At 42.6% G+C, this 14,171-nt stretch overlaps 1 protein-coding gene across 1 annotated transcript in view; it reads left to right on the plus strand.

The window, feature by feature from the left end:
* Positions 1–11,922, plus strand: part of LOC110536894 (cGMP-dependent 3',5'-cyclic phosphodiesterase-like) — a 243,922-nt gene extending 232,000 nt beyond the window's left edge. Inside the window, exons 20-31 of the mRNA XM_036964740.1 lie at positions 559–636; positions 849–971; positions 1,785–1,855; positions 1,974–2,096; positions 3,612–3,699; positions 4,709–4,756; positions 4,854–4,928; positions 7,081–7,180; positions 7,632–7,744; positions 8,498–8,536; positions 8,633–8,739; positions 8,906–11,922. Of these exons, the coding sequence (XP_036820635.1) occupies positions 559–636; positions 849–971; positions 1,785–1,855; positions 1,974–2,096; positions 3,612–3,699; positions 4,709–4,756; positions 4,854–4,928; positions 7,081–7,180; positions 7,632–7,744; positions 8,498–8,536; positions 8,633–8,739; positions 8,906–9,155 (1,215 nt within the window). The 3' untranslated portion in view covers positions 9,156–11,922. The remainder of the gene's footprint in view (positions 1–558; positions 637–848; positions 972–1,784; positions 1,856–1,973; positions 2,097–3,611; positions 3,700–4,708; positions 4,757–4,853; positions 4,929–7,080; positions 7,181–7,631; positions 7,745–8,497; positions 8,537–8,632; positions 8,740–8,905) is intronic.
* Positions 11,923–14,171: the final 2,249 nt, after the last annotated feature.

Genomic DNA, 14,171 nt, shown 5'->3' on the forward strand with positions numbered 1-14,171 from the left:
CTGGTTGACTGACTGGTCTCTCCTGTGTAATGATGTGGTTCTGGTTGACTAACTGGTCTCTCCTGTGTAATGATGTGGTTGACTGAGTGGTCTCTCCTGTGTAATAATGTGGTTGACTGAGTGGTCTCTCCTATATAATAATGTGGTTGACTGAGTTGTCTCTCCTGTGTACTGATGTGGTTGTGGTTGACTGACTGGTCTCTCCTGTGTAATGATGTGGTTGTGGTTGACTGACTGGTCTCTCCTGTGTAATGATGTGGTTGTGGTTGACTGACTGGTCTCTCCTGTGTAATGATGTGGTTGACTGAGTGGTCTCTCCTGTGTAATAATGTGGTTGACTGACTGGTCTCTCCTGTGTAATGATGTGGTTGTGGTTGACTGACTGGTCTCTCCTGTGTAATAATGTGGTTGACTGACTGGTCTCTCCTGTGTAATGATGTGGTTGTGGTTGACTGAGTTGTCTCTCCTGTGTAATGATGCGGTTGTGGTTGACTGACTGGTCTCTCCTGTGTAATGATGTGGTTGTGGTTGACTGACTGGTCTCTCCTGTGTGTTCAGTCTCTTCTGTATAAGAAGGTCCATGAGGCTCAGTTCAGATCCCACCTGGCCAACGAGATGATGATGTACCACATGAAGGTGAAACACACATACTAACCCACACAGCACACACACACACACACACACACATCCAGTGCAGAAGTAATGTGATTGTGTGTGTGTGTGTGTGTGTGTGTGTGTGTGTGTGTGTGTGTGTGTGTGTGTGTGTGTGTGTGTGTGTGTGTGTGTGTGTGTGTGTGTGGGCGTGTGGGCGTGTGTGTGTGTGGGCGTGTGTGTGTGCGTGCGTGTAGGTGTCAGCAGAGGAGGTGACCCAGCTGTTGGTAACTGGGCTGGAGCCAGTGGAAGAGATTCATCCCTTATTCGCTGAGTTCACCTACACACCCCGTTCACTACCTGACGACAACACACCCATGGTAATACAGAGGGACAGAGGAAGAGTGTGTGTGTTTACGTGCACATCCATAGAGATGCATAGTTTCAGTTTCAAGTTTTAAATGTCACATGCACAAGTACAGCGAAATGCCTTTTCTTGCAACCCCCACAATGCAGTAATCAATAACAATGTGATACAAACAAATAACAAGGTAGAACAAAAACACACGAGATATAAAAATAAAAATAAGAAATAAGAAGATCTAGATAAAGTAAGTAAGCGTAGTATTTACAGGGTCAGTTCCAGTACTGTATTTACAATGTGCAAGGATACTGGATCGATAGAGGACTCAACTTGGAAATAACCTGTTTTAGCATGGACATTGCCATTGAGGGCTTCCACCATTTTAAAGTAGGCGATTCCTATGTGTTGGGAGTAAATCAGCCAATGAACAGGGCATTGATTTTTCTTCTGATTGGGTGCTATAGTTTGTAAATGGCTTTACTACCGCCATCTAGTGGCCACAACAAATTAATGACATGATTTGGTTCAGGATTTGATATCTGCAGGTGGTAGTAAATCACCAATATGAGCTTTACACTTTTTTCAAATATAAAATAAGAAAGTTGACTACTTTAAAATGGAGGTAGCCTCAAAGACGCACCCATTCTGTCACAGATCCTATAATGGTGTAGACACAAAGATAAGACCTCTTTCCATCTCTATGTGCACATCCAACAATCTTCCTCATAATAACACAGTTTTGACCAATACGAGTAAAACTGATTTGGGGAGTATCCAGCCAGATGAACACAGTTCCTGTGTCTGATCTCTTCCCCTCCTGTGTGTCCAGGGCATCCTGAGTATGTTTGAGGACATGGGCTTCATCAACGCCTATAAGATTGACCTGCACACTCTGGCCAGGTACCTTTCACTCTCTCTCTTTCTCTCCAGTCCACTCACTGTCTGTGTGTCTGAAGAGGTAGCTATGGTGATGAAGTGGTTGTTATGTTGATTGATTGTGTGGTTGTCATGGTTTCAGGTTCTGTCTGATGGTAAAGAAGGGTTACAGAGATCCTCCCTATCACAACTGGACACACGCGTTCTCGGTCTCTCACTTCTGTTATCTCCTCTACAAGAACCTGGGCCTGGCCAACTACCTGGAGTAAGTAGACATACTACACCATGTAGCATATACCCTAAATACTACACCATCTACCCTATACCCTATACCCTAACCCTACATAATACACCATCTGCCTTATACCCTAACCCTACATAATACACCATCTACCCTATACCCTAACCCTACATAATACACCATCTACCCTATACCCTAACCCTACATAATACACCATCTGCCCTATACACTAACCCTACATACTATACCAACTACCCTATACACTAACCCTACATACTATACCATCTACCCTATACACTAACCCTACATACTATACCATCTACCCTATACCCTAACTCTACATATTATACCCTAACCCTACATATTATACCAACTACCCTATACACTAACCCTACATACTATACCAACTACCCTATACACTAACCCTACATACTATACCAACTACCCTATACACTAACCCTACATACTATACCATCTACCCTATACCCTAACCCTACATACTACACCATCTACCCTATACACTAATCCTACATAATACACCATCTGCCCTATACCCTAACCCTAAATAATACACCATCTGCCCTATACACTAACCCTACATAATACACCATCTGCCCTATACCCTAACTCTACATATTATACCATAACCCTACATACTATACCAACTACCCTATACACTAACCCTACATACTATACCAACTACCCTATACACTAACCCTACATACTATACCATCTACCCTATACACTAACCCTACATGCTATACCAACTACCCTATACACTAACCCTACATACTATACCATCTACCCTATACACTAACCCTACATACTATACCATCTACCCTATACCCTAACTCTACATATTATACCCTAACCCTACATACTATACCAACTACCCTATACACTAACCCTACATACTATACCATCTACCCTATACCCTACATACTACACCATCTACCCAATACACTAACCCTAGATTCTATACCATCTACCCTATACCCTATACACTACATACTATTCCATCTACCCTATACACTAACCCTACATACTGTACCATATACCCCATACACTAACCCTAGATACTACACCATCTACCCTATACCCTAAATACTATACCCTAACCCTACATACTATACCCTATACCCTACATACTATACCATATACCCTATACATTAACCCTACATACTATGCCATATACCCTATACACTAACCCTGCATACTATGCCATATACCCTATACCCTAACCCTACATACTATAGCATCTACCAAATACTCTAACCCTACATACTACACCATCTACCCTATACCCTAACCCTACATACTATACCATCTACCCTACATACTATACCATCTAACCTATACCCTAACCCTTCATACTACACCCTATACCCTACATTCCTCACCCTATCTCCTCTACAGGAATCTGGGCCTGGCCAACTACCTGGAGCTAGTAGAAACCCTGGCACCCTTTTTCCTATAATCTACATACTAAACCCTATAACCCTACAGTCTAACCTCATACCCCTCCCTCTCTGTCTGTAGGAATATAGAGATCTTTGCTCTCTTTGTCTCCTGTATGTGTCATGACCTGGACCACCGTGGGACTAACAACTCCTTTCAAGTGGCCTCAGTAAGACACCACACACACACACACACATACACATACACACACACACATACATACACACACACTCAAATGCACACGTACAGTGCATTCGGAAAGTATTCAGACCCCTTGACTTTTTTCAAATTGTGTTACATTATTAGACATTTTAGCAAATGTATTCATTTGAGTGGCCCAGCCAGAGTTCAGACTTGAACCTGATCAAACATCTCTGGAGAGACCTGAAAATAGCTGTGCAGTGACACTACACATCCAACCTGACAGAGCTTGAGAGGATCTACAGAGAAGAATGGGACAAACTCCCCAAATACAGGTGTATATAGAATACTCAAGACTTTAATCGCTGCCAAATGTGTTTCAACAAAGTACTGGGTAAACGGTCTGAATACTTACAGTACTAGTCAAAAGTTTGGACACACCTACTCATTCAAGGGTTTTTCTTTATTTTTACAATTTTCTACATTGTAGAATTATAGTGAAGACATCAAAACTATGAAGTAACACATATGGAATCATGTAGTAACCAACAAAGTGTTAAACAAATCAAATATATTTTAGATTCTTCAAAGTAGCCACCCTTTGCCTTGATGACAGCTTTGCACCCTCTTGGCATTCTCTCAACCAGCTTGAAGAGGTAGTCTGGGCCTTTTTAATACATTTTTAATAGATTTGCAAAACTGTTTTTTCTTTGTCATTATGGGGTATTGTGTGTAGGGGGCGCGACTTAATACATTTTATAAAAAGTCTGTAACGTATCAAATGTGTAAAAAGTCAAAGGGTCTGAATACTTTCTGAATTCACTGTACATGTAGGCACAGCCTGGAAAACAGCCCTCACACACACAACCTCGCTCAACACACATACAGGGATAGCACCGGTAACACTTGTCCAACACACAGTAGGAAAAGTCAAGGAAAGACTGTGGTTAGACAAGGGTAGTACACTTCAGTAATTACAGCAGCATAGAGAGCAGGTCTATCTATGGAACAACGTGTTCTGTCTTCCTCCTCTACAGCAATCTGTCCTGGCTGCCCTCTACAGCTCAGAGGGCTCTGTGATGGAGGTAAAAACACACACATTTATCTCTGGGACTATAGTGACACCTAGTGGCCATCCTTTAACTTCCTATCCCATAATAACCTGTGTTTTTTTTCCCACAGCGACACCACTTTGCCCAAGCCATAGCCATTCTGAACACCCACGGCTGCAACATCTTCGACAAGTTCTCCAGAAAGGTTTGTTTCTCTCCAGCCTGGGATCCCACACTGCTGTTGTGTTGTGTTAACAGGACACCCAGGACTGTTATAAGTTGTGTTTCTGTGTGTGTATGTGTGTGTGTGTGTTGTGTTAACAGCACTGTAACATAACTAAGTTATATGGTAATTATGGGTGTTATCACCAGTAAAATACAGTAAAATACTGAAACATATTACTGTAGCATACTGTAAATGATGGTGCATTGTGGGAAAATGTTGTAGGTGGGAAAATAATTGCTATATTTCGAATGGTCCTGTAATTCCACCCCACAGAATACACTACCGTATCTTTGGGGCGCCAAAAACCTTTTGACCACTAGTGGGCGCATGACATTGTTGTTTCTGGCTCATTAACATATTTTGTTGCATGCCTTGTAAGAGGATTTAATGTGTATTTCATGGTGAGTCAGAATGCTGTACCAATTTAACTTTTATGTGGTTGTAGTGTCCCATCAATTTAAATATATCGGAGACAGATTGGAGTGGCAGCTAGTCGTAAACCTTAAATGGTTGAGCATTTTGCTATGTCATTTTGCCTTGTAGTCGCTGCCAGTTTGGAATCCTTTGTTAAGGCCTCTAGAAGTGCAAGTGATTTAAAACGCCAGATATTCAATAATGTATTGTAATGTGGAAACACGTTACCTAGTAGCAAGTCTGCTTGCACCAATCCCTTGTAATTACAGAAAAATGCTGTGAAATACAAACCTTTCCCCTCAATGAATTTCCTTAATCTATCCATTATTTCTGATTGTGGTGGCATTTATTTCATTACAGAGTACCTTCTTTTCATACCATATTTACAGTGGGGCAAAAAAGTATTTAGTCAGCCACCAATTGTGCAAGTTCTCCCACTTAAAAAGATGAGAGAGGCCTGTAATTTTCATCATAGGTACACTTCAACTATGACAGACAAAATGAGAAGAAAAAAATCCAGAAAATCACATTGAAGGATTTTTTATGAATTTATTTGCAAATTATGGTGGAAAATAAATATTTGGTCACCTATAAACAAGCAAGATTTCTGGCTCTCACAGACCTGTAACGTCTTCTTTAAGAGGCTCCTCTGTCCTCCACTCGTTACCTGTATTAATGGCACCTGTTTGAACTTGTTATCAGTATAAAAGACACCTGTCCACAACCTCAAACAGTCACACTCCAAACTCCACTATGGCCAAGACCAAAGAGCTGTCAAAGGACACCAGAAACAAAATTGTAGACCTGCACCAGGCTGGGAAGACTGAATCTGCAATAGGTAAGCAGCTTGGTTTGAAGAAATCAACTGTGGGAGCAATTATTAGGAAATGGAAGACATACAAGACCACTGATAATCTCCCTCGATCTGGGGCTCTACGCAAGATCTCACCCTGTGGGGTCAAAATGATCACAAGAACGGTGAGCAAAAATCCCAGAACCACACGGGGGGACCAAGTGAATGACCTGCAGTGAGCTGGGACCAAAGTAACAAAGCCTACCATCAGCAAGGGCATTGAAGATGAAACGTGGCTGGGTCTTTCAGCATGACAATGATCCCAAACACACCGCCCGGGCAAAGAAGGAGAGGCTTCGTAAGAAGCATTTCAAGGTTCTGGAGTGGCCTAGCCAGTCTCCAGATCTCAACCCTATAGAAAATCTTTGGAGGGAGTTGAAAGTCTGTGTTGTCCAGCAACAGCCCCAAACATCACTGCTCTAGAGGAGATCTGCATGGAGGAATGGGCCAAAATACCAGCAACAGTGTGTGAAAACCTTGTGAAGACTTACAGAAAACGTTTGACCTCTGTTATTGCCAACAAAGGGTATATAACAAAGTATTGAGATAAACTTTTGTTATTGACCAAATACTTATTTTCCACCATAATTTGCAAATTAATTCATTAAAATTCCTACAATGTGATTTTCTGGATTTTTTTTCTCATTTTGTCTGTCATAGTTGAAGTGTACCTATGATGAAAAGTACAGGCCTCTCTCATCTTTTTAAGTGGGAGAACTTGCACAATTGGTGGCTGACTAAATACTTTTTTGCCCCAGTGTATATTACAGTATTTTACTTGCCGTCGAGCTGCCTGTCAGATACTGATACACAGTGAGGAAACCCAGGACTATTATAGGCTGTGTGTGTGTGTGTGGTTGTCAGGACTACCAGAGGATGTTGGACTTGATGAGGGATATTATCCTGGCCACTGACCTGGCTCACCACCTCCGCATCTTCCCCGACCTGCAAAGGATGGCTGACGGTAAAGGCTGTGTGTGTGTGTGTGTGTGTGTGTGTGTGTGTGTGTGTGTGTGTGTGTGTGTGTGTGTGTGTATGCGTGTGCGTGCGTTATACTTTTTTTGCACCTAAACCGAGGGAAACAATTTTCAGCCTTAGGCAATAGAAGGTTTGAGTCTACCTAGGCTGACAATCTCGCCCCACGGGAGGTGTATGTGTGTGAGTATGATAGTCTTCCATTTTCTTTCCCTTTCTGTTTGTGTGTGTGTGTGTGTCTGTGTGTAAATGTCTGTGTGTAAATGTGTGTGTGTGTGTGTGTGTGTGTGTGTGTGTGTGTGTGTGTGTGTGTGTGTGTGTGTGTGTGTGTGTGTGTGTGTGCGCGTGTGTGTGGGTGTCTGTGTGTGCGTGTCTGTGTGTGTGAGTGTCTGTGTGTGTGCGTGTATGTGTGTGAATGTCTGTGTGTGTGTGTGTCCTAGCTGGCTACAATCCCAGGAATCAGACCCACCGTTCTCTGCTGCTGTGCCTGCTGATGACCTCATGCGACCTGTCGGACCAGACCAAGGGCTGGAAGACCACCCGCAAGATTGCTGTGAGGAACCCTAACGTCTACTCCTAACCCAAATCTCAACCACAACCCTAACCCTCAACCACAACCCTTACACTAGCTTCATGTCCATATGCAGGTTCAACCCTAACCCTCAACCACAACCCTTACCCTAGCTTCATGTCCATATGCAGGTTCAACCCTAACCCTCAACCACAACCCTTACCCTAGCTTCATGTCCATATGCAGGTTCAACCCTAACCCTTAACCACAACCCTTACCCTAGCTTCATGTCCATATGCAGGTTCAACCCTAACCCTAACCTCAACCACAACCCTAACCAAAACCCAGCCACTAACCCTATAGTTTCATGTTCATATCCTACCCCTAACCCTAGCCTCAACCCTAACCTAAATCCTCAAACCTAACCTCAACCCGAACCTAAATCCTCAGCCCTAACCTCAACCCTAACCCTCAACCCTAACCTAAATCCTCAACCCTAACCTCAACCCTAACCCTCAACCCTAACCTAAATCCTCAACCCTAACCTCAACCCTAACCCTCAACTCTAACCTAAATCCTCAACCCTAACCCTCAACCCTAACCTAAATCCTCAACCCTAACCTCAACCCTAACCCTCAACCCTAACCTAAATCCTCAACCCTAACCTCAACCCTAACCCTCAACCCTAAGCTAAATCCTCAACCCTAACCTCAACCCTAACCTAAATCCTCAACCCTAACCCCAGACCCTAGTTGACCTTTGACCCTAAACCAATTTTCTCTCCTCTGTATTCAGGAGCTGATCTATAAAGAGTTCTTCTCCCAGGGGGATCTGGTATGTGTGCTGCACTTTATTCCTGCACCGTATTTGTGTGTGTGTGTTGGGGGGGTGAGTGTGTATCTGACGTGTGTAACTTACTTGTGTGTGCAGGAGAAGGCGATGGGGAATCGTCCCAGTGAGATGATGGACAGAGAGAAGGCCTACATCCCAGAGCTACAGATCAGCTTCATGGAACACATCGCCATGCCCATCTACAAGTAAGAACCGATCACAACACAGAGTTTATCACTACTGACCCAATCACCACACAGCGTTTATCACTACTGACCCAATCACAACACAGCGTTTATCACTACTGACCCAATCACAACACGGCCCACAGCACCACCTAATATTGTGTCCCACGCCCCTGTCCTCTCATAGGCTGCTGTCAGAGCTGTTACCAGGGGCAACCGAGCTGTATGAGCGTGTAGCGACCAATCGAGTACAGTGGACCAAAGTCTCCCACAAGTTCAGCGTCCGTGGGTTGCCTAGCAACAATAGCCTCGACTTCCTGGATGAAGAATATGAATTGCTGCAATCCCAGGGTGCACTTGGGGATGACAGCCACTGCGATGACACCCATTGCCTCAACGGTTGCCTGGATGAGGGGGACGGGGGGAGGGGCCTGTAACCATACTGACCAATGGGAGTGGAGAAAGCAGTATCTCTAGGCTAATAGAAACCTAAGGAAACTATTCCCTTTTTACGTCCTCATGCGGAGAAGGCGGGACTCTGAGACAGTTTGACATTTGACTGACAGCTGTCAATCTCTAAGGCTGAGCAAAACAGATGGAGTGAACCGCAGGAGTGACGATTCAGATGAGTCATTTCAAAGGAGTCGATTCAGACTAGTCGATTCAGACGATTCCTGTAGATGCTAAATGTGACTGAACTCCTGTGAGGAAAGGAGAGAGTCGTGTTGACTCTGGAAATGATCATTTTCATAACGAGGTCTCCGTTCATATTCTTCTGAGTTTCTGTTTCACACACAGACTCACAGACACCTAATAGGTCAATACCCGTGTAATAACACATAGGTAAAGAGCTCCTTTCCTAGTTAACAGAAAGCTGTGTAGTACGAAGGACAGTTCTGGAATCTGTTGGTTTATGTTGTTTTAAGATCATCAGAATCCCTCCCATCAGCCCACACACACCCTGATGAGCTGCTATGTCACTCATATGACTGCTTATGTATACTGTATGCAGCCTACACCTTGTGTGTTACACCCTTTATCTCAGCCAGTATTGGATGTATTTTTCATGTCTTAGGCATCATGTAAGTCTCTAGTTTGCCAGATGTTATATTTGTTATTATATATGGAGCCCATTGGTGGCCCTGCGATGCCCAGTGGTCATTGAGGGAAACTGAATCTGCCTTGTGTCAGGTAATGTGAGTGGAACTTCCCTCTTTTGGAAATGGGGACAGTTTGACAGTCAATGATCACTGGTCAGTGCCATCCTCATTAGCTAAAATCTTCTATCCCTGGAGTGCGCACACACACACACAGACACACACACACACAGACATACACACAGACACCACAACCACCATTACAACCTTCACAACAAGAGCCACTAAGAGCCATTCCTCCTTTCTTCTTAGTGTTCCTCTCTGTGTCTCTATATAACCCCTACAACCCGCTATATAAGTGAAGCCCTTGAAATGATCCAGTGTCATCATACCTGTGTGTGTGTGTGTGTGTGTGTGTGTGTGTGTGTGTGTGTGTGTGTGTGTGTGTGTGTGTGTGTGTGTGTGTGTGTGTGTGTGTGTGTGTGTGTGTGTGTGTGTGTGTGTGTTTGCCTTATCGTGCTATGCTGCCTTTCTCAGAGCTTGCCATGTTGGACCATAGATACAAACAGACACAGAGGCCAAACAGTATCTCCAGTGTGTTGATGAACAGACCTATAGATGACAGTGTGTTGATGAACAGACCTGTAGATGACAGTGTGTTGATGAACAGACCTATAGATGACAGTGTGTTGATGAACAGACCTATAGATGACAGTGTGTTGATGAACAGACCTGTAGATGACAGTGTGTTGATGAACAGACCTATAGATGACAGTGTGTTGATGAACAGACCTATAGATGACAGTGTGTTGATGAACAGACCTATAGATGACAGTGTGTTGATGAACAGACCTATAGATGACAGTGTGTTGATGAACAGACCTATAGATGACAGTGTGTTGATGAACAGACCTATAGATGACAGTGTGTTGATGAACAGACCTATAGATGACAGTGTGTTGATGAACAGACCTATAGATGATAGTGTGTCGGTTAACAGTGTGTTGGTTATCAGTGTGTTGGTTATCATTGTGTTGGTTAACAGTGTGTTGGTTATCATTGTGTTGGTTAACAGTGAGTTCACTGTCTCAGGAGTTTAAAACACACTACCACTCAACTCCAATCAATCAGTCACCTAAATGTTAAACTAATGTGTGAAACTGCTGCTCGGTGAAGCCAGAGCAACAGCTTAGCCTCACCACATGTCAGGGCTTACATACTGTATATGTGGAAGAATTAAGGCCATACAGGTCAATATATTTGTTAAAAGGGCGTACAGGTCAATATATTTGTTAGGTAAATGAACTGGGGATATTGGTTAGGTGACAGGGGCGTACAGGTCAATATATTTGTTAGGTGAATGAACTGGGGATCTTGGTTAGGTGACAGGGGCGTACAGGTCAATATATTTGTTAGGTGAGTGGGCTATAGGTGAATATATGGATGGACTGCATATAGCTTCATATATTTTGTAGATGATTCTCCCTCAGGATGTCTGTGTGTGTGACTTCACTGACTTTGACTTCATGTTATTGTACAGATTGTAACTGTTCTATTGGCATTCAGGTAGGCTAGCGATCTGAAGCCTCGCTCTAGTGCTGTATACCTGTGAACTCTGACCCCTGATGAACACAGATTAACTTCCTCTTTTCCCCTGTTGTTGTTGTTGTTGTTGTTTTCCGCCCATCCATTCCAGATCTGCCTTCTTCATATGTATTTTGATGATGATGATGCAGAAACTCTGATGTAAATACAGTCTGCTCTTAAATTATTACTTTAGACAGTTGTCTCTCTTAACTTTGTTTTACGTTAGTGTGTTTGTGTCAACGAGTCAGGGCTCCGTCATGTGCCAATCTCCATCTCCACGGAAACGCAGGATTCTTACCTGTGATGTAATCTCATAGGCTATATATAAATGCTGTAAATAACAGTTTATGAAGTGTTACTTGATTCTATGTAATTATTACAATGAGGACTATTTTAATTATTTCATGTTATACAGTTGAAGTCGGAAGTTTGCAGACACTTAGGTTGGAGTCATTAAAACTCGTTTTTCAACCACTCCACAAATTTCTTGTTAACAAACTATATAGTTTTGGCAAGTCGGTTAGGACATCTACTTTGTGAATGACACAAGTCATTTTTCCAACAATTGTTTACAGACAGATTATTTCACTTATAATTCACTGTATCACAATTCCAGTGGGTCAGAAGTTTACATACACTAAATTGACTGTGCCTTTAAACAGCTTGGAAAAATCCAGAAAATGATGTAATGGCTTCCTGATAGGCTAATTGACATCATTTGAGTCAATTGGAGGTGTACCTGTGGATGTATTTCAAGGTCTACCTTCAAACTCAGTGCCTCTTTGCTTGACATCATGAAAAAAATCAAAATAAATCCAAATAAAAAATAAATCAGCCAAGACCTCAGAAAAAAAATTGTAGACTTCCACAAGTCTGGTTCATCCTTGGGAGCAATTTCCAAACACCTGAAGGTACCACGTTCATTTGTACAAACAATATTACGCAAGTATAAACACCATGGGACCACGCAGCCGTCATACCGCTCAGGAAGGAGACGCGTTCTGTCTCCTAGGGATGAACGTACTTCGGTGTGAAATGTGCAAATCAATCCCAGAACAACAGCAAAGGACCTTGTGAAGATGCTGGAGGAAACAGGTACAAAAGTATCTATATCCACAGTAAAACGAGTCCTATATCGACATAACCTGAAAGGCCACTCAGAAAGGAAGAAGCCACTGCTCCAAAACCGCCATAAAAAAGTCAGACTACGGTTTGCAAATGCACATGGGGACAAAGATCGTACTTTTTGGAGAAATGTCCTCTGGTCTGATGGAACAAAAATAGAACTGTTTGGCCATAATGACCATCGTTATGTTTGGAGGAAAAAGGGGGAGGCTTGCAAGCCGAAAAACACCATCCCAACCATGAAGCACGGGGGTGGCAGCATCATGAGGCAGGGAAAATGATGTGGATACATTGAAGCAACATCTCAAGACATCAGTCGGGAAGTTAAAGCTTGGTCGCAAATGTGTCTTCCAAATGGACAATAACCCCAAGCACATTTCCAGTTGTGGCAAAATGGCTTAAGGACAACAAACTCAAGGTATTGGAGTGGCCATCACAAAGCCCTGACCTCATATAGAACATTTGTGGGCAGAACTGAAAAAGCGTGTGAGAGCAAGGAGGTACAAACCTGACTCAGTTACACCAGCTCTGTCAGGAGAAATGGGCCAACATTCACCCAACTTATTGTGGGAAGCTTGTGGATGGCTGCCCGAAACGTTTGACCAATGTTAAACAATTTAAAGGCAGTGCTACCAAATACTAATTGAGTGTATACAAACTTCTGACCCCCTGGGAATGTGATGAAAGAAATAAAAGCTGAAATAAATCCTTCTCTCTACTATTATTCTGACAGTTCACATTCTTAAAATAAACTGGTGATCCTAACTGACCTAAAACAGGGAATTTTTACTTGGATTAAATGTCAGGAATTGTAAAAAATTGAGTTTATATGTATTTAGCTAAGGTGTATGTAAACTTCCAACTTCAACTGGGGCGGCAGGGTAGCCTAGTGGTTAGAGTGTTGGACTAGTAACTGAAAGGTTGCAAGTTCAAATCCCCGAGTTGACAAGGTACAAATCTGTCGTTTTGCCCCTGAACAGGCAGTTAACCCACTGTTCCTAGGCGGTCATTGAAAATAAGAATTTGTTCTTAACTGACTTGCCTAGTTAAATAAAGGTAAAATAAAATCAACTGTATACTGTGGTTGTAGTTGAATCATCTTTTTCTCTCATTTTCATTGTGTTATTGAAGGGCCCAAAACATGCAGACCTACGGCTCAGACAGAGGAGGATAAAACCAAAATGCTATTTCATCATAAAATTGATACTAATTCTGAAAACAAAGACTGAAGTTACTGAAATATGTATTTTTTGTTGTAGAAGGTGGTGGTCTGTGGTGGTCTGTGTGTGGTCTGTGTGTGTTATCTAAATGCTGTATAGACCCTTCTGGAAAGAGAACACACTATATAAAAATATGTATTTTTTGTGTAATAAATTTGGTTAATGCTCAATTTTATGTTTCATACCATGATACAGTATAGGCTACACACCAACACACACCAGCATACATACACAATAAAATGCAATCTCAACATATTTCTTCCTAGTTTTTACTTGTTATTGCTTGGTGGAAGTCCTCTTGACATGTTTGGAAACACTAAATGTTAGGCCTACATCATTTATTGCCCTGGCCACATCTGCAGTCCTCATGCCTCCTTGCAACATGCCTAAGACACGTTCACACAGATGAACAGGGACCCTGGGC

This window comes from Oncorhynchus mykiss, chromosome 27 (genome assembly GCF_013265735.2).
Source record: "Oncorhynchus mykiss isolate Arlee chromosome 27, USDA_OmykA_1.1, whole genome shotgun sequence".
Taxonomy (NCBI): domain Eukaryota; kingdom Metazoa; phylum Chordata; class Actinopteri; order Salmoniformes; family Salmonidae; genus Oncorhynchus; species Oncorhynchus mykiss.